A 25,779-nucleotide genomic window follows, 5' to 3' on the forward strand; every position below is an offset into this window, starting at 1 on the left:
TATACTCTATTTTCCTAATACTATGTCCTCATTGAAAGGATCATTTTTTCATTACAATCTATTATGTTATTGGACAGGTACTGTGGCAAAGTCATTTAGAGGGATAACTCTCCTTCATTTTCCATACATATACCACTTCCTAAATAATTTCTATTCACATTAATTGGATAGCTTTCAAAAGGAATAAAACATTTGGTGAAGTGCTATTTATTTAACATCCACTATGTATATGGCACTATGGAGTCAACAAAACAAATAAATAAAATAAAGACACAGTTTTGTCCTCAAGAGGCTTATACCATCATAAGGGAAGATACTACATTTACTTAAAAAGCTATAATGACTGGCCAAATATAAAGAATGACTTAAGAGAAGTGTCAATAAAGTGCTATAGGAATTCAGAGGAGAAAAAATTACCTAAGATTAGGGAAATATATGAATTTAGTTTTGAAAAATGAGGATTCTGACTGGCCTTCATGGAAGAGGGGAATGACATAAGAAAGAAAAGACAAAAATCACAGGTGGCATATGAGAATCAGTAAATGGCCGAGTTTGGCTGGAGTACAAGAAAGGCAAGAGGTACAAGAAAGGGAGGAGCAGGCAGGAGCTTGAGAAGGAAGACTCCAGGAGGCCTGAACGCCAAGTTAAAACTTTAACCTTGTTCACTAAGCAATAAAGACTTCCTCTTTTGTAAAAGACTTTACAAAAATAAAGTCAGTAACCATAAACAAAGCTTTGCTTCTTTTTTGGAGAACTGGAGAGGTGAGAAGGGGGGAAATTCCATATTTACTTCAGATATCAGAAATCAGCACGTTTTATCAGGAGTGAAAGAAAGGTAGCACACTGAATGAATGCAGAGTGAGCTTGTACCGAAGCTAACAGAACGCCAGCGGAGCTGTTCAGTCATTTCTGAATATCCAAAGCTCTACGTGAGGAGTTAAGTGAGACTTTTCTCAATGTCCAATTCTTTGAGAGCCACATAATCCATGGCCTCTATTTATAACCAAAGTGTATGGCTGCCATGAAATCCTCTTTTTATCTCTAAAGACAGCTAAGTATTTCCAATATAGTTCAGGAATTGAACTCTGTCTCCAAGAGCTAGGCATCCCACTCAGCAGGATGAATGGGATCTTGGAATTTAAATATGCCCATGCCTAATCTCTGTGTTCAGAATACCTCCAATAAGAGGCTTCCAACTGCTGGTCCTATGAGGCCCCCTAGTGCTTAAAATGCAAACACTTTATTGTAGAAATCCAAAACTGGCACTTCAGAAACACCTTTAAATTAACTGAGGAATCAATCAGTAGCCCATTAAAAAATATAATTTTAGGGAAACAAATGATACAGACGAAATGTAATAGACCCTGTTTTAATTAGTTCATCTTGAATTACTTTGAGTCAACTTTCAGAAGACAAGTAAAGGCCTAGAAAAGGCTAAGCAATATTTAAAAATAAAATTATTTTACAAAATTATGGTCTCATTACATTTCACTTTTCAAATTTCCTGATCTAGTTAAACTACTAATATATCATCTGTAACACTCAAAATATTGAAAGCTTTAGAGAATAACACATTATGTTAAGTCTTTTATAAGGAGTTTATCACTTATGTAATTTTAAAAAATAAATTCCTCAGAAGTTGATTTATCTTATGGAATATCGTAATAGTCTGTATCATTATAACAATTGTCATATTTATTATGGTAACATTCTTCAATGGCTTCAACTTGTGGAGACATCCTGGTATTTGGCAGGCAGCTGACATCATGGTAATTTAAGTACCCAAGTCTGCAAATAATACACTTTTCTTTTTTATGGGAACAAGATCTTACATTTGGGCCATTGATCATTTACTGTCTTCCACCTTACTTCAACTAGACACATCTTATCTTCTATATGAGAATTTTCCTTTAACATACATATCAATTCTTAATGAGTATTGTTTTTATGTCATTAAATAATTTATGGTAATTTTATATACTACATGAAACTTCTCTTGATATCTCCAAAAGTAGTAGAAAATGACTGCCTTTGACAGGTTAAAGCCCTCTCTTTAGTTCAAAAACATTTATCTGAGACTCTTACTTCTACAAACCAAATATACTTTAGATTTATTCTAAAGTATACCATAAATCTGTCTAGAATCCATGAAAATATATGAGGATATGTGATTAAATGTTTGCTTCTGGCTTGGCTTATAAACTCTCTCTCTCTTTCTCTCTGTCTCTCTCACTCTTTTTTTTTGTATTACTGTGGGTTTCTGTTTTCTTTTAATTTTTTAAAAATTTGGCATCAAAAAAGATGAAACTACAACCAACTTTTAGCACTAAACCTATGCTCACAAATCATATACATCTACATTGACAATAGCCACACAGTATAAATTTGCATTAAAACAATCCATTACATTCTCTAAATACCCTATTACTATTATCAGGAATCACATATATAAGATGACTCCAAATTCACACAGCACTCAGGCTCATTTTCATGGTGATTTTTGGTTGTTAGTATTAATTGCCACGTTGGTTTCTGAAAGGTGGAAAAATCACTAAATTTCAAACTCCAGCATAACCTTATGTTTTGAGATAACAGTGCAACACACATATCAGAATCCTGTGGGTTGACCCATCAGTGGCTACACATTCAGAGGAAAGGGCAGAATTCATAGACTATGACAGATCTGTGTTCAACCTTCCTACCACCAGTGGGTAACACACATAACCTTTATGATCCTCAGTTTTCTCATCTGAAATTAGAAATGATAATCCTTATCTTTTGAGTTTTAAACTCTTTAAGAAGAGAAAAATATGTGAGAACCACAACACATAGTAGGTGTACAACAAGTAACAGTTATTGTTCTAATCAGCCTCAACTACAGTTCTAACACAGATGAAGGCCACCACGGAGTCATGACATTGCTGCAACAATATTTATTTAAAGAGACTCTGAATAATGCATTACAGTTAATTTCAAGTCAACTTACCAAGACAGGAGTACAAACCCTGACTTATCCAAGCTAATATGGCAAGAGTTATAAGGTCGCCAAAACTAGCAGCAATGGGTGTAGCAACATTATCGGGATTTATCCCAGTCTTCTTTGAACCAACGATAACCCCAACCATTATTATTCCTAGAAAAAAATAAAGCTCATTACTTTCTCTGCTATAATTTAAAGAAAATCAATCCCCCGAAATATTGAAATACATAGGCTAGACAAACAGTGTATCACTTCTGGTTAGACTGCTTAGATAAGCTGACTAAAGCAAACAAAACATTTTACTTGAATGCTTTGGCAAAATGTCTTTCAACAAATTCCAAGTGGGGATCACAAAAGATCTGAGAAGTTCAATGCTGCATTTAGAGACCTGAAGAGCTACTGTAAAATAACATTAAAGTTCCAAATTTAGTAACATGCATGTCTTAGATGTAATGTATTCATGTGTATCAAAGTCAAAGATTTTATTTTAACCCTCAAATAAAGTATGAAAATGTCAAAGAAAGGTGAGTCATACTTAAGGACTTCCCTGGTGGCACAGTGGTTAAGAATCCACCTGCCAACGCAGGAGACACGGGTGCAAGCCTTGGTCTGGGAAGATCCCACATGCCGCGGAGCAATGAAGCCCATGTGCCACAACTACTGAGCCTGAGAGCAACAACTACTGAAGCTCGCGCACCTAGAGCCCATGCTCCGCATCAAGAGAAGCGACCGCAATGAGAAGCCTGCGCACGACAACGAAGACCCAATGTAGCCAAAAATAAATAAATTTAAAATAAATAAATAGGTGAGTCATATTTATACACATAGCAATTGGGAAGAAGGCAAACAAAACCAGATTTGTTTACATAGTGGTAGCCAGAAATGCTTGCTTCATTTTATTATTAAAAAGTGTTGAAGTATTAAGAAGAGGGAAGTAATTAAACTTTGAACACTGAAGGCCAGAATACAAGAAGCAGTCTTTGTAAAGGATATTCTTTAAACCCCAAGTTTCTGTCTATGAACCTATAACAACAGAAGATGAAAATGTGACTGTGTACTTATACTTTTAAATCCTTATATTCTTGAATATAGAAATGGGAGAAAAATGATAGCATTACAGCCATACCCGATTATATAGATTTTCTCATGCCAACACATTTAAGAGAATGCAGGGCAGAGAATATTTAAGATTAGTTCATTTATGTGCTAACCATAAATCAATATGGAAGCCTAAATATGGCTATAGACAAAAACCAGAATCTCACTGCATTTTTAGACTGAAAATGACTCTAAATGATTTTATTCTAACATACTCACTTTATAGATAATAAAACTGAGGTCCTAGGAGTAGGTTTAAATTCTTGCATAAGGTCACATAGCTTGTAAGTAACTGTTTTTTCTAATACCCCGTAAAGCCAAATTATTGAAAGTAGAATTTTTGTTCAACGTCTCACGTCTTATATTCTGTAGGCTTTTTCAATCTATGGACTTACCTTTCCCATAATATCATTGTAAACAGAAAAAAACAATAGCAGGAAAAAAACTTAAACATATTATACAATAATCAGTCAAGATGTGATCATATAATTTTTTTTTTCAAAATCAGCACATTTAAAGATCAATGTGGAAAGTTCTCCTATGAAAGAATTCTGTCTATAACTTTTCAGCGGAAAACAAATATTTTGCCATCATGGACCAGTGGAAAGAGCTGGGAGGCAGGAAATGGGTTTTAATTATGATTTTTCTGTGAACAAGCTGATGAAATTGGACAAGTCACCTTGCCTAAGTCAGTTTTCTCACCTACAAAAGGTGGTCAATAATATCTGCTCTACATATATAAAGGTCAGATTATCATAAAATTAGAACACACATTATTAAAAGTAAGAAGGCTAACAAATATATTTTAAAAATCTGAATTTTTATGGTTTTAAAAATCACAGGCAATACAAATACTTGTTAGTCTGAAAAGTTTTAAACAATTTTTTCTAAATGAAACAATATTAGAGAGAAAACAGAAGCAAATGAGCCTAAAGAAACAGAGTGCTAATGCTTTAACACTTTTTCTTTTTACCAGAAATTAGTTTCCCAATAGCATAACTTCACTATGCTTTCACCAGTGTTAACACCATTCAATTCTAGTAATTCTATTATAAAGACAAGAAACTACCCCTGGTACAATTTAAGTACTAAAATAAAATGCTTGAAAATATTTTGGTAGTCAGGTCTTAATTTTAATAAGAGTTTCTAAATTACCAGAACCTAGCCGAAAAAGTTAGCTTTGTTGTATGATCACCTGACAGTAGAGTGTTCCATTTTTAACCTTGCTGGTAATCTAAAATGAGAAGATGGCAATTATAAAATAAAAATTACCAAGTCTTTATGATTACTGTTCCATAATAAGTTAGTTCTCTAGTGTAAAGTTGATATTAATAAATCAATATAAAGAATGATATCCCAACTAAAAAAATTATAATGTAGTTAAACGTTAAAACCTTCTGGCTCTTTAACGTTCTATAGCCAACAATATGCTGTGTTAAGCATATGGTTATACTTGTATTGCCACAGAAACAGTAAAGGAATTTTTTTGAAATCTGAAACTTTAAAAAATTTCAAGAGGGACTGCTTTTTTTTTAAAAAAATATTTATTTATTTATTTTTGGCTGTGTTGGGTCTTCGTTGCTGCACGCGGGCTTTCTCTAGCTGCCGTGAGCGGGGCTACTCTTCGTTGTAGTGCATGGGCTTCTCATTGCGGTGGCTTCTCTTGTTGCAGAGCATGGGCTCTAGGCGCACAGTCTTCAGTAGCTGTGGCGCGCGGGCTCTAGAGCGCAGGCTCAGTAGTTGTGGCGCACAGACTTAGTTGCTCCGCAGCATGTGGGATGTTCCTGGACCAGGGCTCGAACCAGTGTCCCCCGCATTGGCAGGTGGATTCTTAACCACTGTGCCACCAGGGAAACCCAGAGGGACTGCTTTTAAAACTCAGAATTCCTGGAATACTTGTTACTCAAATGACAAGCTGGTAAATCCTCTGCACGATTTCCAGACAGGAGATTCTCAATTAATTTAAATTACAGAAACAAATGAATATCTAGACTATTTTCCTGATCTTGTCTGGGAGCTGCACCAGGGGACCTAAAGCTGGGACACAACCTCAGAAAGCTTGCTCTATACTAAGGATTACGTATAATATATATAAATATATCTGAAATAATCTATTTAAAAAGTTTGTAGATAACTTTCCTCTGTTTTTTATAATGAACAAGTACCATTTAAATAAAAATAGTTAACATGGAAAATAAATAATTAGAAAGTAAAATATTATAGAGTAGACATTTATAAATTTACTTACCCTGCAGAAGAGATGCAATGAAGGCAGTTGCTACACTGCTAGAGCACAAAAGTATGGAATGATCAAGATAGTATTTTCCCTCTGGAATCCAGCCCAATATAATTGCTGCCACAGCTGCTAGAAAGCCAACTACTGTTGCTTGAACCTTAAAAAAGTTTTAATAAAATCCAACAGAATTATTCATTTTGAAAATGCATTTTTTATTTTATGATGTAAATATGCATACAAGGAGTCAGAAGAAAGTATTATATATGGTAATTGAGCTGCCTTACCTTTTGAAGAAGCTACTGTATTTTATTTTACTATTCCCTAAGGTGATGGGTTCTCAAAGTGCCCTGATCTGGCAGCAGTAGGTACGGAATGGGATCTAGGAATCTATTTTTAACAAGCACCCTAAGTGACTTTGATGGTGTAACCCACAGATCACCTAAAAAAATACCAACCTGAAGACTGAAAAGTACCCAGTCCACATAACTGAAGTCTGACTCTAGACACAGTATTGGCAAAAGATTGGATTCTACAATCAAATGATAAGAGTTTGATTCCTAGCTATACCACTTAATCTTGTGGCAAGCTATTTAAATTTATTAATCCAACAAGAATTAATTTAGGATCTACTATGTACAAGGTGCTATGCTTAGTGCTGGGCTACAACAGTGGTCAAAATAGATTTATTTCCTGCCCTCACAGAGCTCTTGGTCAATGGGAGGGACAGACATTAAAAAATAACCTCACAAATAATCACAATTGTGATTAGTGCTATAGAAACCTTAGCTCCTAATCTGAAAAATGATAATGATCATATCGAACATGAAAGGGTTATTTTGATATTTAAATGAATTACATAAATATATAAAGTACTTCCCACAGTGGTGGCACAAAGCAACCCTCAGGAAAAAAAAAAGGCAACTACTTTTAGAATCCTATTAGTCGAATGCTAGAACTAAAAGAAACCCTGAAGGAATCTCCAGTTCACTGATTCTTAACTGTGTTTGTGTCACAGACTCCTTTGACAATTTGGCAAAAATGTTATAGATTCTTCCCTCCACGAAAACACAGATGCATTCAATATTTTGAGTAGAACTTCTGGGTGCTCAGACTCTCTGAAGTCAATCCATGTACTGGAACCCAGGGCTCCAGGTGAAAAACCCAAGTAGTCTGATCTTGTCATAGAGCAAATTAATGGAAAAGCCTGGGCCAGCAAATCCAGATATCCTAGATTCCAGCCCCACATCCTTCATTACAGCAGATTCAGAGCTGAGAGTCAAGCTGTAAGCGCCATTATGGTTGTACCAGTTGCTAAGATACTTCAGAATTCTCTTACTCGTTAGTACATAATATGGTATGTAAAAGAAATAAAATTAATCAATAATTTAAATTCTAGCACTGTGATTCCAAGGTTTTTCTTAGAAATAAAATATAGTGCTTTACTTCTTGGAAATGAAATACAGAGCTAGGGAGCCTATGTAAGACTTACAGCATATGCGCGCGTGCGCGCGCACACACACACACACACACACACACACCCCTGAGATAAATAAGTCCTATTCTGTAAACCTGCAAAGGAAATACCCAGTTGTACGCAAGAGAAGAGCAGAGTCTGGGTTAAGGAGTAGCTGGGAAAGTTAACAGGAGCCATAAATACATGTGAGCGCAAGGCACATCCCTACTGGTGAGGTAATGATTCTTCAGTGGGATTGGGAACTTTGCTTTATATGACAATTTATGGATAGGTTGAGGTGGCCACTGTGTACAATTGTGAAGAAATCTGTGACAGATCATCTGCTTGGGATCCTATTTAATAGTCAGAAGAACACACCCCAGCTAATGCCAGCATAAGCCTCCTCTGTCCTTTCCATCACTCCCCACCTCTACCCTCCATAACTAGCCTCTAGTCGAAGGAACACTGCTAACCCATCCCATGCCCCTCCCCACGCCATCTACTCCCTCATGAGCTTTAGCGGATAAAGCTTCAGAGATAGCACAACCACCACCCCCCACCTGACCTTGTTTTCTTCTCCCCTCTGCTTCTGTCCACAGGTAACTGGGCTCCAACCAGTTGCTGCCTCACTGGCTGGCACCGACTATGTCCTGATGGGCCTGTGTGGGGTTCCCTGTTTCTCATGCATCCTTGGTGGAGTGAGACAAAGACACAGACTTCAGGCTGTGGCAACTAGGATCAGTGAATCCCCGGCCATCACTGGCTCCCATCCTGACCAACAGTTGTGGGGAGAGAGGATGACAAGGGAAGGGTGGAGACTAAGAGTGAAAGGAAAAATTAAAAGCAGAGATGGAAAATTATTAGAATAATTTGATGAATAATTTATAGTACAATTCATATAACTTAGTAAGAGTTTAGGGTATTTAAAGAAAAAAATGGAATATATTTTCAAATTTTAATGTATATATTAATTTATAGTTGTCTACTGGTTGTTAGATATTTTGGTTATTACTCCAGCATAGATTCCTACAGTTTTGAGTTGAAAAGGATCATGCATGTCTCTAGTGCAATACTGTGGAAAAGAAGAGGAAAATTAAGCACAGAAAGGTTACGTTAACAAAGGTTATATAGCTAGTTAATGTTAGAGCTGAGATTAGATACCAGATTTTCTTATTTCTAACCCTGTGATCTTAGAAGTAGTTGCACAGATATTTTTTTAAAGCCTATATTCCAAAATTTCCTTTATTTCTTTGTCTTTGAACATTACATGAAATAAATTGTTTGCCACATGTTCTCAACATTATGTCCTAGTTGAACTAACATTAAAATTAGTGAGCATTTCCTAAGCTTGCACTTGCTAAAGAGGTGCTAGGGGGCTGCAGTCTTGTGTCTTGGAGATAGGTGAGGGTAGTGGGAGAGAAAGAGATATTCCCCTGAGATTAGAAAGAACTGTAGGTAATCTATATATAATTCATGTATATGTAATTGACAATTTAATGTGCTCATTTATATTAACACTGATAACATTAACAAATTAAGGAAAATTCAGCTTAAACAAACATCTTACCATAATATATTTAAAAAGCTGAGTTTAATTAAATAGAGGATTTACTTTTAAAAAAATCAAAGTAGAAAAACAGCACCTAAGCCATGAAGTGCTAAATATTTATTTGTACAGATATTAACTAAAATTCTGGCTCTATTATATACTTATGGTAGAAGAGATTTCATATATTTATTCTATATTTTGCATGTTATACATTTTTCATATTTAGAAGAATCTGATCAGTTTCTAGGAAAAGAAAACTTTCAGAAGCCATGGGTATCCATTTATTCTATCACTTGTTCATAGTACCCAATTATTATTTTAGGTCCCCTGAAACAATTAAATGGTAGACTTAAGAGCACTAACATTTATTGCATTCTTACAGGTAAAGCTCAAGATCTGTAAACAAATATATGTATCACTTACCTGTTTTAAAGCCAAGTTGCCAATTATTAAGTTCCACTTTTCAATGGGTGAATCCATCTTCCCAATATTTACCTGTTAAGATGGACAGTTTCACGTATCACTGAATAATCCACATGCTCTGTACTCTGCTTAAACAGCACATGAAGTCTTAAAGCCAAAAATAATCCTTTAGTATACTGGATGAGCTCACAGTGCACGTTAAATATAATTTTAAATTCACTACAAGTCTTGCATCTCACACTCAGCTTGCCTGGGACGTTTAGGAAAAAAAAATGTTTAACTTAATTACTAGCTCATAAGAACTAGTGGGCCAGTTAGTACTATCTACCTGCCCTCTGATGTTATTTTACAACTAACATCAAGTGTCATACTAACATGCCAAATTTTGTCTACTGAGGCCTAACAGAAATAATTACATAATGTTTAGCTGCTAGCGTTTAATTCCACATCATGAAACTTACGTAATTTCAAGAATTATTGACAAAAAAACCCAGATATAAATAAATCATTCATATGTACATAATTTATATTTGAGTCATGACTAAAATTGTTATCAATAAAAAATTCATTCAGTTCACATGTGAATTTTGATAATGTACTTCACTATTAAAATGTATACATCTGTTGGCTAAATCAAAGAAGAGCCTCCAAAAAATAATATTATTATTCACATATTCAATTGCTCTGTAAGCTAAATCATACTTCTCAACCACTTAGGATTCAAAAAAGGTATATCCCAAACTGATAAGTTTTTCTAATGCAGACATTTGGAAAGCAATAATCATTAAAAATATACTAAGCCAGGTTTCAATTATTCATTATATGGTTGTTCACTGAAGACAGATGAATGGGTAAAGTGGGAGATATATAAGGGTAATTATTTATGGGTAGTTAACCATGGACAAACTAGAGTTTAGTTCACTGGCTTCAAACCAACAGGTTAAGTGCTACATCAACACTTCCTGTATCAATCTGGAAAACATTCTATTCTCTAACTTCACTCTCGACTGTAGTCTCAAAGTATCAAGCAAATGCACATATTAAGATTTCTCAGTGTTTCAGAATAATTATTCCTGGTGCCTTTACTTGTATTATTTCCTTCCTAAGTCTGAAAGTCTAAATTATTGATAAAATATGTGTTTGCAGCTCTAGCAACCTGAGTCCCTGCTCTAGTGAACAAGGTACAAGCAATGTTTAAAGAGTGACCTATCTCGGGTTTAGTGTTCAAGAAATAGGTATGAGAGAAATTACTTTTTTATAACTTTTAGAAAGATGCCTGTAGGTATAGGAAGCAATCAAAATGATTCTGTGAAAAAGTACAAGATGTCAAGACTCCACGACTGCTTGATGATCAATGGAGACACACATTCATCATGGTCTAGGAAAAGATTAAGAAAGGTGAAGATGACAGAATGAATGAGCACCATGAATTAGGTAAGCAGCTGGGCCAGATTCACTTGCTATCATCACTACCAGTGATGCCTGCAGTGACATGCCTCAAAATCCCCTTCTCTAGAGCTTCATCTTACAGTCTGCCAGTGAGAAGAACTTGCCTAAGATTTGAAAGGCAGAAGTGAAGGAAAGGCCATTATTTTTGGAAGGTCTCATTGGTCAGATACAGTAGCATCCAGATCTCTTCACTACAACGCACCCATGGCTTTCTTCCCCTACTCTGGTGCTTCAGGTTGTTTCTCTGATCCTCCTACTTCAACTTCTCCCACATTTGTGTAAGCCCAGATTGGTCTATTAAACTCCTTATTACCACAATACATGACATGGCTCTGTTTTCCCGACCAAACCCAACTGACAGAGCAACTTCACACTATTCAGTTAATTGTATTATAAATGATGATGGTCACAATCTCTAAGTCCCTTCCAGTCTAGGAGTCTCTGAACCTGTAATCCTTTTAGTGTAAGATAAATAATAAATAGCAAGTTGATGTATGATGTGAAATAAAATATATTTCATATTTATGAAATATAATTTATGATGTGAAATTTAAAAAGTAGAATATATTCACAAACAGTAACTTTTTACAAAGAAAAGACTTTTAGAAGAATTTAAAAAAGAAAATAAAACTAGAGAAATGTTGACCCATTTCCATAGTTAGGAAAAAGTTATGGTATGGGCATTAGGGTGGGGTATGGCAAGACACAGAAAATTGACCCTAGTTGCCTCCAACTTGTAAAAACTGCACCAAGACGCGGGCTAACCCACCCTACTGTCCAGAGCCTAGGATTAATGTGAACTATCTATATTTTTTCAGAGTAGCAAGGGAGAAGCATGAATGTTCTATCTAAAGGCCTTTGCTGGATCTTTTTTTTTTTTTTTGCAGTACGCGGGCCTCTCACTGTTGTGGCCTCTCCCATTGTGGAGCACAGGCTCCAGACGCACAGGCTCAGCGGCCATGGCTCACGGGCCCAGCCGCTCCGCGGCATGTGGGATCCTCCCGGACCAGGGCACGAACCCGTGTCCCCTGCATCGGCAGGCGGACTCTCAACCACTGCGCCACCAGGGAAGCACTGTTGGATCTATTTTTATTAGATTAGTTGACCTGATGGTGCTCAGCTAGAGAAACTAAGAACTTGGAAGGTGATAAAGCACATTAGGGCAAGATCTGATAAAGACTTCTGTGCAATCCAGATTTATTTAAATTACATCTATCTTAAAGTATCAGAAACCAGGCCACAATTTCTGCAGATATACTAACTAGTCTTCTAGGAAAGAGTAGAGCTGAGATAGCCAACAGCCTGAAGATGTGCTCTGTTTGGCCAATACAGCGGTTTTAACTTTCTGAATCTGAATGCCTTTAGGTGGAGTCTGCAGTCTCTACTTTTTATAATCCCTACACCCTTCCCCTCCATAAATGTGTATGTTATTTGTAAATCTTGTAAATCTTGGGTAAATCTCAGTAAATCTTGGGTCCTACCCGGGCTAAAGATAAAAGTGGGTTGAGATGACTTTGAAATATAAATACAAATATAGTTATTATAATTGTTATATACACACAAATATAGTTATACATATACAAATATAGTTACTAAAATTGATACTAGAAAATGTACATTTAATACGTAAATACTTGAAACAAGGGTACTGAAAGTCTCCGTTGAAGTATTAGTCTTTATTTTTAAATTTTTAAAAACATCTTTATTGGAGTATAATTGTTTTACAATGTTGCATTAGTTTCTGCTGTATAACAAAGTGAATCAGCTATATGTATACATATATCCCCATATCTCTTGCCTCTTGCGCCTCCCTCCCACCCTCCCTATCCCACCCCTCTAGGTGGTCACAAAGCACCTGAACTGATCCCCCTGTGCTATGTGGCTGCTTCCCACTAGCTATCTGTTTTACATTTGGTAATGTATATATGTCAATGCTATTCTCTCGCTTCATCCCAGCTTACCCTTCCCCCTCCCCATGTCCTCAAGTCCATCCTCTACGTCTGAGCTCAAAAAATAGGTATATTAAAAAAAAAACTATTGTTATTTCTGGGTGATGAGTCTATGGATGATTTTTATTTTCTTCTTTGTTCTTTAGAGAATTTTTCAAATTTTCATCACTGAAAAAATAGTACTGGTATAATGAGAAATTTTATTTAAAAACATTAATTGGTGAATTAAAACACTGGCAACTAGAAAAAGAAATAATCTCAGCTTTTTGTCTAAATGTAGGTCCTACAACATAAATAACATTAAAATTCAAAGAGTATTAAGATGAAAATCATAATATAAACTAAGACCACTCTAAAAATATAAGGAACTGGAGAGTAGCTAAAAAATGGCCTATATCCAGTAAGACACTAAACATTTGGAAGAGAATAACAGGAAGAATAAAAAAAAGTGGAAGGAGTAGAAGGGAAACAAAGAAATGGGAAGAAAGTGGGGAAAGGCTTTTAGGAAAAAAATGTTTCCCTTTAGAGAAGTGAGCATAAAATGCATATAATCCTTGAGTGTTAGCCACTGGTTATTGGTACGTTTTCCCCAGAGGCTGTAAAATCTGCTCTTCTGAAGTTTTAAGGTTGATTCTCATCTATCTAGAAGGACACACTGGCAGTCTTGCACAAAGTATGAAGATTTGACTAAATGACCTCTCTCATGAAGACCACAAATCAAATTTAGAAATATGCAAACAGTCCTGTAAAATATTAGTGTTAGTGAAAATGGTACTTCTTGGGTAGTTATGATGTTAAACTTTATCACATAAAATAAATAAGGATAAAGTCCTTTAAAAATATCAGTTAAAATGACAGAAGAAAATACCATAAATGTGGAATCTAGAAGTAGTAAGGAACTACTCAGCTTTAAGCCTAAAATCTCTAAATACTATTCCCCACTAAAACCAGGCTCCTTAGAGAAATGGCTGGTTCCAGGGCTGGGACAGGGAAGTATAAGATGAGCCTGGAATATCTTATGCCAGAAAGTAACAAAGTACTCAAAACATAATAAGGGCATGTCAAAACAACACAGGAACCAGTTTGAAAGGGCTTCCCCCTAGCCAAATCTGAGACAATCTGGGCATCAAAATGAATAACAGCAGTAATGGATTATGACCCATTGAATAAAATAAGAGTCTATTGAGTCCATACTGAGAGTGGGTGGATGGATGCATGGATGGATAGATAGATAGATAGATAGGTAGATAGATAGATAGAGGTAAGGGAGAGGAGGGAGAGAGAGGGAGGGAGGGAGAGAGAGGGAGGGAGGAAGAGAGGGAGATAAGAAAGACAGGGAGATCTTTTCCTTAGTAGAATGCTAAGTAATAAATGTAGAAGGAATAACAGTTAGAAAATGACAATTCAGCAGCCTTCAATGTAAAAATGGATTCAGACAAAAATCATTAATATATGCTAAGATAATTGGCTAAAGTTTGTTAAGTAACAGGATATGTCTGCAGTCTCAAAGTACCTTCCTACAGGTTATTTAGTAATATATCAAGAGGTAAAATGTAACTTTATAATGGAGAAACCTGGCAAACACTGTTATTCGAATAATCAATGAGAAAAATTATGATACTATTTATATGAAATCCTAAACTAGTGATTGAAAGGGCAGTGATTACCTGAGACCAGAGGGATTACCTGGCAGTGGGATTAACAGCAAAGGAGCATAAGGGAACTTTTTGGGGTTAGGGAAATATTCTATATCTTGTTTGTGGTGATAGTTACACATTTAATATATTTGTCAAAATTCATCAAACTGTACGCTTAATATGGGCATATATTATTACATGTAAATTATACTTCAATAAAGTTTAATTTTTAAAAGATAATTTCATTCAGCAGTAATTGCTTTTATGCTTTTAAAAAATAACATTTATATTCCCACTACCTGGTTTTGTCAAATACTAAAATTTTACCATATTTAGTATACCAATATATCACATATATGTTTAACATCATTATATTGTCAGATATCCAAGGCTTTATTTATATTTATTCAATTTTTTCCTCTAAATTTTTCATATTGAATAATTTCTATTGATCTATCTTCAAGTTCATGAATTCTTTCTTCTGCTATCACCAATCTGACACATTCACTCATTAACACACATTTGTTTAATTCTTTGAACATTTTTTCCCTTTAGTTCTTTGAACATATTTCTACTAGTTGTTTTGGAAGATTTTGTTAAATCCAACATCCAGGCCCAATTTGAGTCACTTTCCATTGACTGAATATGAATCACACTTTTGTGTTTCTTTCCACATCTAGTGATTTCAGTAGAAAACTAGACAGTGTAATAATATGTTATAATAACTCTGGATAATGCTATGTTCTTCTGAGGATAACTGGATTTTCCTTCTAATAGTCAGTTAATTTGCCTAGACTCAAACTACAAACTGTTGTCTCTTCCACAATGTAGAGCAGCTCATATCTCTGCTTGGTTCCTTCAGCTACCAACTTTTAGTCCAGCCTTTTGGGGATCTCCCCGGCACCTGTGTAGTTTAATGGTCAGCCAAAGATTTGGAGAGAATTAATACTCAGATTTTGGGGCTCATCCTCTCTGCAGTTCTCTGCTGCTGGGATTTCCCCATAAATTTCCACCTGCTCTGTCACCTCCAAGCTCTGTTATCTGGTAATTCAAGCCAACAAAACTTCAATTTTCTGCCACTATAGCTGGGCATAGTAACAGAAGGCACTTAGTCAAAAATGCAAAAACTCATAAGTTTTAGCCAGTGTGTTTGTCTTTCAAGTATGGGACTCTCTCACATCTCTGCCTACTTTTCTTCTTTTTTTTCATTTGCCAGACTCCCTGACCTTTGCCATCTCAAGCTGGTAAGACTGTGGGTTTTCTACCACATGAGACCCAAGGATTGGGGAATTCCATCAAGCAAAACAAGCCACAAACTTTGCAACTCTTACCCACTGTAGTTATGGTCTTTAAGGGTAAACTCTAGTTTCTACCTGCTTTTGATCACCTTCCATTGCCTGCAAATAATTTATTATCCAGATTTTGTAAATGTTATTCTCTGGGAAGTTTCACTCAACCACTTTATTAGAATTTTACACCCTTGAAATATTTGATAATAAAACAATATACTAAAACATGTGCGTGCACACACACACACACACAAACACACACACACCCTAATATCTTTCTGAATGTACAGGGGTGATGCATCTGTTCACAGTCTTGATTGTGGTGATGGTTTCACAGGTACATACTGTGTACTGAAACTCATCAAATTAAGACTGAATTTGTGTGGTTTCTTGTATGTCAATTATACCTCAATAAAGCTTCAAAGAAGGGAGAGAGCTAAATATCTAGTTGATTGAAACAGTTCTAGATTAAACTTAAGCAGTTCCACTCCACAAAGCTATGACTATGGGTTGGTATTCATAACTTAAGAAACATACCTCAAAATTAAGAACAATAGAAATATGCAATCTCATTTGTATTTAATCATCAGGATATGACAAGAACACATATAATTCAGAATTATGCCAAATTTAGGAAATAATACTGAGACTGTGATGGTACCTAAATTATGCCATAGTTATTAACATCATTATTGGGGGCTCTATTTTTTTCTTTATTTTAGAAGTTTCACAGTTTGAGTGGGAAGTCTAATGTAAAATTATTAGGGAAAGAGGGTGTTTCCAACTTCACATGCCTCCACTGGAATGTGAGCTCAGTGAAGGCAGGAACATTTTCCGGTTTGTTTATCGCAGAGTCCCTAGCACACGGAGTAGTGCTTGGCATATAGAAAGGGCTCAAAAATATTTTTTCAATTAATGAATTAAAAAGGTAGAATGTTTCAAAGTAATTTCAGAGAATAAAGGTTTGAGGCAACAAAAATCACTTTTGCCTAGAGTGGAAAAGTGCTAGGCAATTTACTCCTGGAAAATAGTTTTAAAGACTTTTTTAAAAAATCCTGTCATTAGGACAGTGAGTATCATTCCTGACTCTTTTCTATCTAGCATTGAGAAGCAGAAAATTTTAGACCTCAGATAACAGATCTTAAACCCAGCAATTTATAGAGTCACTGTACCTGGTTTATTTTTCAATTATATACTACTGTTATATATCTGTAAGAATATCGACTACAACATAGTAGATAACATACTACTATAACATATATCTACTGTTGAAAAGATAAAAATCTAGGAGAAATTATTCAAGTTAATCATTATACCTTTAGAAATAAATTTTGACTGAAGTAAAAGAGGGAGAGATAAAGTTGATTTGGATTCGTCATTATTAAATCTCCCTTGTTAAAACAGGAAACATACTTTACTGGAATATCTTTTTTATCTGTGAACATCTAATCTTTAGCTTCATAGAATAACAAATTTGAAATACAACTGACCTTCAAAGGATTGGGTAAGTAGGCTGCATCTGATATCTTATGTCTTAAGTTCTCCATCTTTATAGGCCTTCCTTAAAATCCTATAAGCTTGTTTAACATGATTCTACTGCAGACAGTCATAAAAATGAGAAAAGACCTTAATGGAGCAAAAAGATTAAAGTAATCATAGACTGGCCTTCTATAGCTATAATGATTTTTACTCCTAATTTCACAAATGAAAAAAAATTGTAAAATTTTTAAGAGAATTATCTTTTGACCATAGATGAAAGAGCTGACTTTCAAATTGTGCTTGTTTTAAGTTTAAAAAAAAATTATACTCATCCATCCTTCTCCCTGGCACAAGGGAGTAGTTAGAAATCTGCTACAGCATCCCAATTAGAGACAATAGGCAACTAAATTAAGGTGGTGGCAGGTGGGGCATAAGGGAAAGGGAAGAGGATTTCACAGGTGGAACTGACAGTCTAGAGAGTAACTAGATAGAGGGGAGGTGATTGGTAACATTAATAAACTGACAAAAGTGATAGAAAGCACAGTTAGAGTGAGAGAAGATAATGAGTTTAATTTTGAAGGTAGAGAGTGGTGCAATCAGCTCCGGAGGACAGGAAAGAGATCGGAGATACAAATCTGAGAGTCAGCAATGTGCCAGGACATGAAATTACTGATGGAGAACATGTAACACAAAGGTACTGAAACTTCAAGAAAACCTCAAATCAAGAGGATGAGCAAAGAAAAAAGTAAACTAAGAAGAAACCATGAAAGAGGTGAGTGAGGAGGGTGTGGGGTCTCAAAGTCAAGGGTAATAAAAATTTCAAGTAGAGAACAGCCAGAGAAGGTGAGGCTTTGGGGTTTTTGTTGTTGAGAAGTCATTACCCCAGAATTGCTTTAATAGCAAATAGAGCATCGGAGCTGGAATACAGCTGACAATGATTCTCCAGCACTCTATCAGAATGGTAGTACTCTGCCTAGGAAACTTGAGATCAAATTCTCTAAGTAATTAAGACACCACAAACTAGATGAATACACCATGTCATTTTAGCTTGATGCCACAAGTTACTAGCTTTCCATCTTCTAATTGGGTTACTTTTACCCCTCTCAGATCCAGAGAAAATTTCAAGTGACAACTCCTGGTCTTTAATTTCAGCTAATCAATCAGCCAATTCTGACAACTCTCTTTGAAAATGAGTTCTGGACTTCAACTCTGTCTCACTACATCCCCTGTTACTACCCCACCCTGATCCAAGCCAACCTCAACTCTGGACTGCAGTATTATTCCAACAGACTCTCAACTTGCCTCCCTGCTTTGGTCTTTGGCCTCTTATAGCTCTGTCTCAACACAACAGTCAAAATCATCTGTTAAAAATATCTATCAAATCACATCACTCAACTGTTCAAAACCTTCCAAAGGCTTCCCATTTCACACAATGACCCACGTCTTCACAATGACCCACAGGTGATCTCACACCCTGTGATTTTCCCCCTCTCTCACTTGGTCCCAGCCCTATCGGCCTCCATGCTGTTCATGTAACAGTGGTTCTCAAACTTTGATGTGTATCAGAATCATCTGGAAAGATTGTTAAAATACAGATGTTGAGTCACACCCCAGAGTTTCTGATTCAGTAGCCTTGGAGCGGGGCTGGGACCTTGCACTTCTAACAAGTTGCTGATGCCGCTGTTCAGAAGGACACATTTTGAGAACCACTAATATAACAAAGCAACAACAGTCCTGTCTCTGGCCCTGGCAATAAAGGGGACATTCTTATCTCAAAGAGCCTCAAAAAATAAAAGCAAACAAATTAGTAGATGGAAAAGTAGTAACTCATGGCATCAAGCCATGATAACATGGTATATTCATCTAGTTTATGGTGTTTTAATTGCTTAGAGAACTGAGTAATTCCTTTAGTTTACGGCTCAGATATCTTATAATCAGTGACCCAATTCTTGACCTATGGAAAATAGCGACTCCATCCCATCTCCCTAAAGAGAGGTCCAGCTAGATGACCCTGCAGTGAGCTGAGCTGAGCTTCTAATCAGCTTTGGAGTTCTCCTGTCTTAAATATGAACAGACAAATAAATATAATCAGACATTTGATAAAAATATCTAATATAAAATATAGGCACCACAACAAATCAAGTTCAAATAATAAGATTAAATTCAGCTTTAATGGTAATACGTAATCAAATTAAACAATTTAACTTGCAGCATATTCTTTTTTAACCAGATGCCCTACAGCATGGCTTATTTCAAAATGGACTGGCATGTTTAATCTGTTATTTGAATCTAAACAAATGTTGGGTAATGCTCAAGAATGTTGCTTTTAGAAATATTTTCTTCAAGGTAAGTTAGCCAAAATTTCAGTTTTCCTGGCAAAGTTATCAAGTTGCTTAAGTGTTGGTATGCCTAACTACATGTATCAGAACAAAGTTCATTTTCTAATAAAATGTACCTAAAGCCACCTTTTAACTCTCATTCTAATAACTTTCTTCTCCCTTAAATGTTGCCACTCTTGTTTTTCAAGACCTCTTCTTTATTCTCCTCTCCTGTCAAAAAGACTCTTGGATTGAGTTCTATCTAGGTAACCCATCAGCTCTTAAAACACAATGCAAGGGTAGACCACTGGGAAAAGATGGCAGATGGAACACATGCATGTAATTTCACTAACTGTGAAAACCTTAATAAAACTACATAAAAGTTTTTGTTTTGTTTTTGAAGACAAAAGCTAGAGGTATACTAGACACACATTCCAGTTGGATGCCAAGTGTTAAAATCAATATTCAGCTGACACCAAATGTCACCATTATATGATGAACTTCTAGGAGATTAGAACAAATGTGAAATTTAATCAAATTTAAAAAATCTTATTACCATCTTATTATTAAATTTTTGAGAAATAAGTTCTTAGCACTGAGGGCTGCTAGATTGATCCTGTGGTCACTATACTTCATATTTGTAATACTATATAGATGCCCACTTTCAAATGAAGTCATTAAACAATCAAGAATGTTTTTGGCTACTTTTGCCAGTCTAGATACTGCTGAGAATGATGGTGTTATCAAATTATTAGGCTTTCTTTCCTAAATATTATATTAGGAAATAAATATAATTGATAAAGGACTTATATCCTCTTTAATTCCCAGGTTTGACATTTTGGTTAATAGTGATGATGCAATTTCATTGAAATAATTGCATAAACTGAAACTTTGTATATTGCTTGATGATGATGCTTTCTAAATATTTTCAGATGAGTCAAAGGGTGTTGTCCTAACACATTTTAAAATTTTAATGTTTTTACATGTACTTACTGCTTCACATGATCACTTGAGAAAAATTTGCATTTAAACCTCGGATCTAAAAGTGTAACAATGGAGCCATGTGACTGGCTTCCAAGACACCAAAAAGTAGTGGATTTCCATTTATATCTCAGCTTTTATTGCATTCACACTAATTTCAGTATCGTCTCAAGAGTAGAATGATAGGACAGATATCATGTAAGAGATACTTGTATACTTCAAGGTACAGCCATTTGGTTACTTAAGAAGCTTCCAATAAAAGAACTGCTTTCTCTGTAGGCAACCACTGGTTATTAGTAAGTCCTGTGACTGCTACCTTCAGAGTATAATATTACGGCTATTTTGTTCAAGCAACCCTTCTTAATATATAACTTTTCCATCCTGTTTTAATATCTTGCAGAAGTACATCACAAGGAAGCTTCTAAATCTCTTCTATGTCATATAATTTTCCTCAGGCCAAGAGAAGTTTTCACTCCTGGAATCTAGAATTGGTAGTTCTCTAATTCTGTAAGAGGGACTTCAGCTCTGAGACCCATGGCTTAGAAGGCCCCACTTTGGCCCTCCTTTAGCTATGCCCCATTCCTTAGGATGAAGAGTGCATAGGGCCCAAGCAGTGTGCCCACTCGAAGCCTGTGTCTCATCCCCTTCTAGGCCACACTCCAGATACCTGGGATCACAAAGCTCCCTGACTAAATGGCCTAGAGCCCAATGGCCTCTTCCGGAAGCCAATCTTCCTGAAGGTAGACCATGCCACCACTGGTGCATGCCCAAGGCAAGGAGCGCTCAAGGGCTGGCTGTTTGTTGGGGGTATAGATGAACGTGAGGTGTGAGGTATGTGTGAGGTCTTTCAAAGTGCAGGACATAGGGCCAAGGGTGGAGAAGGAAGGGGGCAGGCATCAGACCAGGGGCTGGCTCTCTCCATATCACTATGTTCCAAAATAGAACCCAAGAAGTTCAAGAATTCTAAATTTGATCTTGGACTTCCAGATCATCAAAGGATATACTGTATTTGCCAAGGCAGAAAGATAGAGATTTAAAAAAAAATTATTTATTTTGGGCTGCATTGAGTCTCTGTTGCTGCATGCAGGCTTTCTCCCTAGCTGTGGCGAGCGGGGGCTACTCTTCGTTGCAGTGCACGGGCCTCTCATTGCGGTGGCTTCTTTTTGTTACGGAGCACGGGCTCTAGGTGCACGGGCTTCAGTAGTTGTGGCATGGGGGCTCAGTAGTTGTGGCTCGTGGGCTCTAGAGCTCAGGCTCAGTAGATGTGGTGCATGGGCTTAGTTTCTCTGCGGCATGTGGGATCTTCCAGACCAGGGCTCGAACCCGTGTCCCCTGCATTGGCAGGTAGATTCCTAACCACTACGCCACCAGGAAAAGAAAGTCCCTAGAAGTTTTTTTTAATTTGTAAGCTTGTTGTTTAATGTTAAATTACATAGATATACGGTTACATGGGCCTCTGTTTACTACATAGACATACAGTTACACAGGCTCAACTGTGAAAGTGAATCTGTACAGAACGCTTATGAATATTTGACATTATTACACTGACATCATTACACTGATTAGATACAATGTAACCTGGAATGGTCTTTTCCAAGATTTTGATATGGCTGACTCACTTTTATTATTCAGGCTCCAGCTTACACACCACCTCTCGGAGAAGTTTTCCCTAACCACCTAATATAAAATAGCTCTCAGGATTCACCCTTCATCACTCAACTGTTCAAAGCCACAGTTCCTCCTCTGTAAAACAGGAATAGTGTTTATCTCATAGGGTTGTTAAGAGACATCCTTGTTAAGCAGTTAGCACAGTGCTGGCACATTATGAGAGCTCACTAACATCCAATACTTCATTATTGCCTGGGCAGAGTATGGCTATATGACCTTTTATATGTAAGAAAAGGGCTTAGAAATTTCCATAGGGCATATGTAGCATTTTCTCTTAATTGAGCAAGCCAATAATAATGTTAATAAAACATTATTTAATGCATTTCCTTTCCAAGCATCTGCTTCACCCAAGAAACCTTAGGGAACTCACAGCTGCCTGGGGAAAAATGGGGAGAGGGGAAGAGGAGTGAAAGAGGGCTCCCATCAACCACATGGTTGTTCAGCTTCCACATCTTGGTTACCTTTAGATACACAAATGTTTTTTCCTAGTTCATAGATTCATTTGTTGTACCTTCTTTAAGGAAAGAAACAAACTTCATATACTAACAGCACTGCAATTAGTAATGATGACTTAGTTAATTTTTGGCTAACGTTCCGTGGGCTGATGGCTCATTGAAGTGAACCTCACTAGCTACATGGTTTTAATGATAACTTGGTTCCACAATGGTGAACCCCCAAAGAATGTTATAGTGAAAAGACAATGTCCTTTTCGGCTACTAAAAAACCTCAGAACCCTGCTGGTGGCAGTATTATCAAAAGTGTTTAACCTTTATGGATGACAATTCTGCAATATGTGGCTAAAGCCTTAAAAGTATACTTTTTTTTTCCTGTACAGTAATTACAACCCTAGAATTTGCCCAAAAGAAATAAGAAAAGAATGTAAAACTGTATGTATAAGAATATTCATTACAACATTGTTTATAACAGCAAAACATTAAAAAGAACCTATATATTCAATAACGATGATGGATTAAACCGTGGTAGAGCTATACAACAGAAAAACACACAGCCAATAAAAATAATGAGATAGGTCTACATTTATTGATATGGAAAGATGATCATGATGTATCTACAAATGGATATCACAGATTATAAAAGAGAATATATATGATTCCACTTCTTTTTTTTAGAATATACAGTATGTATCTACATTATGATATACCTATGCATGGGTAGAGATGCCCAAGTATACAAGGATCTATATCAAAATATTAATAGTAATTATGTCTAGGTAAATAATTGGGGGGTTGTTATAAATTTTCTTCTTGATACTTTTGTCCCTTTCCTGCAGTTTGTATAATAAACATGTATTACTTTTACAATCACAAAAAGTTTAAATAACAATTTACCAACCATCGAACCATAAAGAATCTCAATATCTGACTTGCGCCATGTTTTAAGCACTGATGATAATTGCTAGAACACCCTGGAATGAAAGGGGGCAAGAATGCTACTTCTTCTCAGGAAAAAGGAAAGCCTATAATCCCCAGATTAGACAACCCAGGGAGCTTTCAGGGCATGATTAACAGGCATAACTACTTAGCATAGCCCTGAGGTTCAGAAATTTACCAGTAGACAGAGGAGAAAATTATTTTCCTGGTGCAAGTTCTCCTCAATAGAGAGAAACAGTATATGTTTATGTACAGATAAAACAGTATATGTTTACGTATAGGAAAAAACTTACTGCGGTGGATAATCTGGATGCCAATGTCATTTCCAAGTTCCCTTTGAGACCAAGAAGTGCAGGAACTAAAATGAAAACTTCTGTTACTTTTTTGAACACCTCCCAGTGCTGTAAGAAAACAAAAAAATAGAATTTTCTGACAACCTTTAAAAAACACTTTAGAATAAAGATTTCTAAAAATCTCAGCCTTTTTTCCGATGTTGCATCTACATTTTGAATAACTACACAGGTCATTTAATCAGTGAACATTTAGCTTAAGCCATTCTCCAGAGTTCTAAAACCTTGAGAGTTACTTTAGAAATTCAGTTAGAGTTGGAAGTAATAGCTGATACACTCACTATATCTCATAGTACATCTAGCTTGCTACACAACTCTGTTACTCTTACAGTCTACTGTACCTCTTTATGATGGCAAGAGTCAGTGTAACTAGTGGTTAAAAACACAGATTCAAGAACCAGATAACCTGTATTTGAATCTTGGTTCCAACACTAATTACAACCAACCCACAGGAATATTACAGTAATATTATTAGCTCGTTTCACAAATGGAGAAATAAGCATTCAAATAAGTTAAAATGATTTTCCCAAGATCAAAAAATGGGACCTAGAATTGACCCCAGGAGTTCTGAGTCATCCCATGTTCTGCTCCCCATTTTAGGGTGTGAGGCAAGAGGCTGCAGAGCACAGGATCATAAAAGAGTACTAAATTGGAAATAAGAAAATTTCTTATTCTAGGCACGGATCTGTCATAACCTGGCTGTGTGATCCTGGATGGAGTTACCTACCATTCTGATCTCAGTTTCTTCATCCATGAAATGAAGATACTACCTGCCCTGTCTAGCCTATGAGGAAATACCATAATAATGAAAACAATAGATATTAAAGTACTTTATAAACTGAAAAAACCATACAAATGACTGAATAACACAAAATGCTACTTTACAAGTGTTATTAAGAGGTGATTGTCCCAAAGGAGACTTTAGGGACTAGGCATATTAATTTATGCCAAAAAATATCAAGAATACAGTCTTGTCACTAACACCAAGACAGGTGAGAAAAGTAAGACAAATCCATCAGATAAATGAAAGAAAATTTCAATTTGTCCCCAAAGTTTCCGTAGAGGCTGTTCCAAATAGGCGCAGAACTAGGGCTAAAGAAGCTTTAGGAAATGTTTATCAGACCAGTCTTTGGTAAAAACCTGGTTTAACAGTTTTACAAGGGAATCCCTCCAGGGTTCAAGTCAATTAAGGATGGGCCTAAAAACAGCACTCGGGGTCCAGTAGCCTCTCAGATTCCTTAACATGTCAAAAAACTAACAAACAATTCTGTCCATGTTTTATGATAGGTAAGAATTCTGCTGTGCTACTGGAATATGCATCCTCCACAGATGACGGTGATGATGATGATGATGAATAACAACAGATAATAATAATAATAAATATTAACAACAGTCAACATTCACTGATTGCTTGTTAGTGCCAGGCACTGTTCTAGGTTTAATCATTTAATCTTCACAACAAATTTATGAGATAGGTATTGTTTTTATCACATTAGACATAATTTGGGATTACCTAGGTCACAATATTA

General features: G+C 36.1%; 1 protein-coding gene across 5 annotated transcripts in view; it reads right to left on the reverse strand.

Annotated features, from left to right (window-relative positions):
* The window catches only part of SLC41A2 (solute carrier family 41 member 2), a 132,829-nt gene that overhangs the window by 63,589 nt on the left and 43,461 nt on the right, over nucleotides 1-25,779 (reverse strand). For all 5 annotated transcript variants that reach the window (XM_082850780.1, XM_082850778.1, XM_082850776.1 and 2 more), the window contains 4 exons: nucleotides 24,194-24,301; nucleotides 9,740-9,811; nucleotides 6,327-6,471; nucleotides 2,987-3,133 (listed from right to left, as the gene is read on the reverse strand). In XM_082850780.1, coding sequence (XP_082706906.1) covers nucleotides 2,987-3,133; nucleotides 6,327-6,471; nucleotides 9,740-9,811; nucleotides 24,194-24,301 — 472 coding nt within the window. The remainder of the gene's footprint in view (nucleotides 1-2,986; nucleotides 3,134-6,326; nucleotides 6,472-9,739; nucleotides 9,812-24,193; nucleotides 24,302-25,779) is intronic.

This window comes from Leucopleurus acutus (assembly GCF_964270905.1).
Source record: "Leucopleurus acutus genome assembly, chromosome: 11".
Classification (NCBI taxonomy): Eukaryota; Metazoa; Chordata; class Mammalia; order Artiodactyla; family Delphinidae; genus Leucopleurus; species Leucopleurus acutus.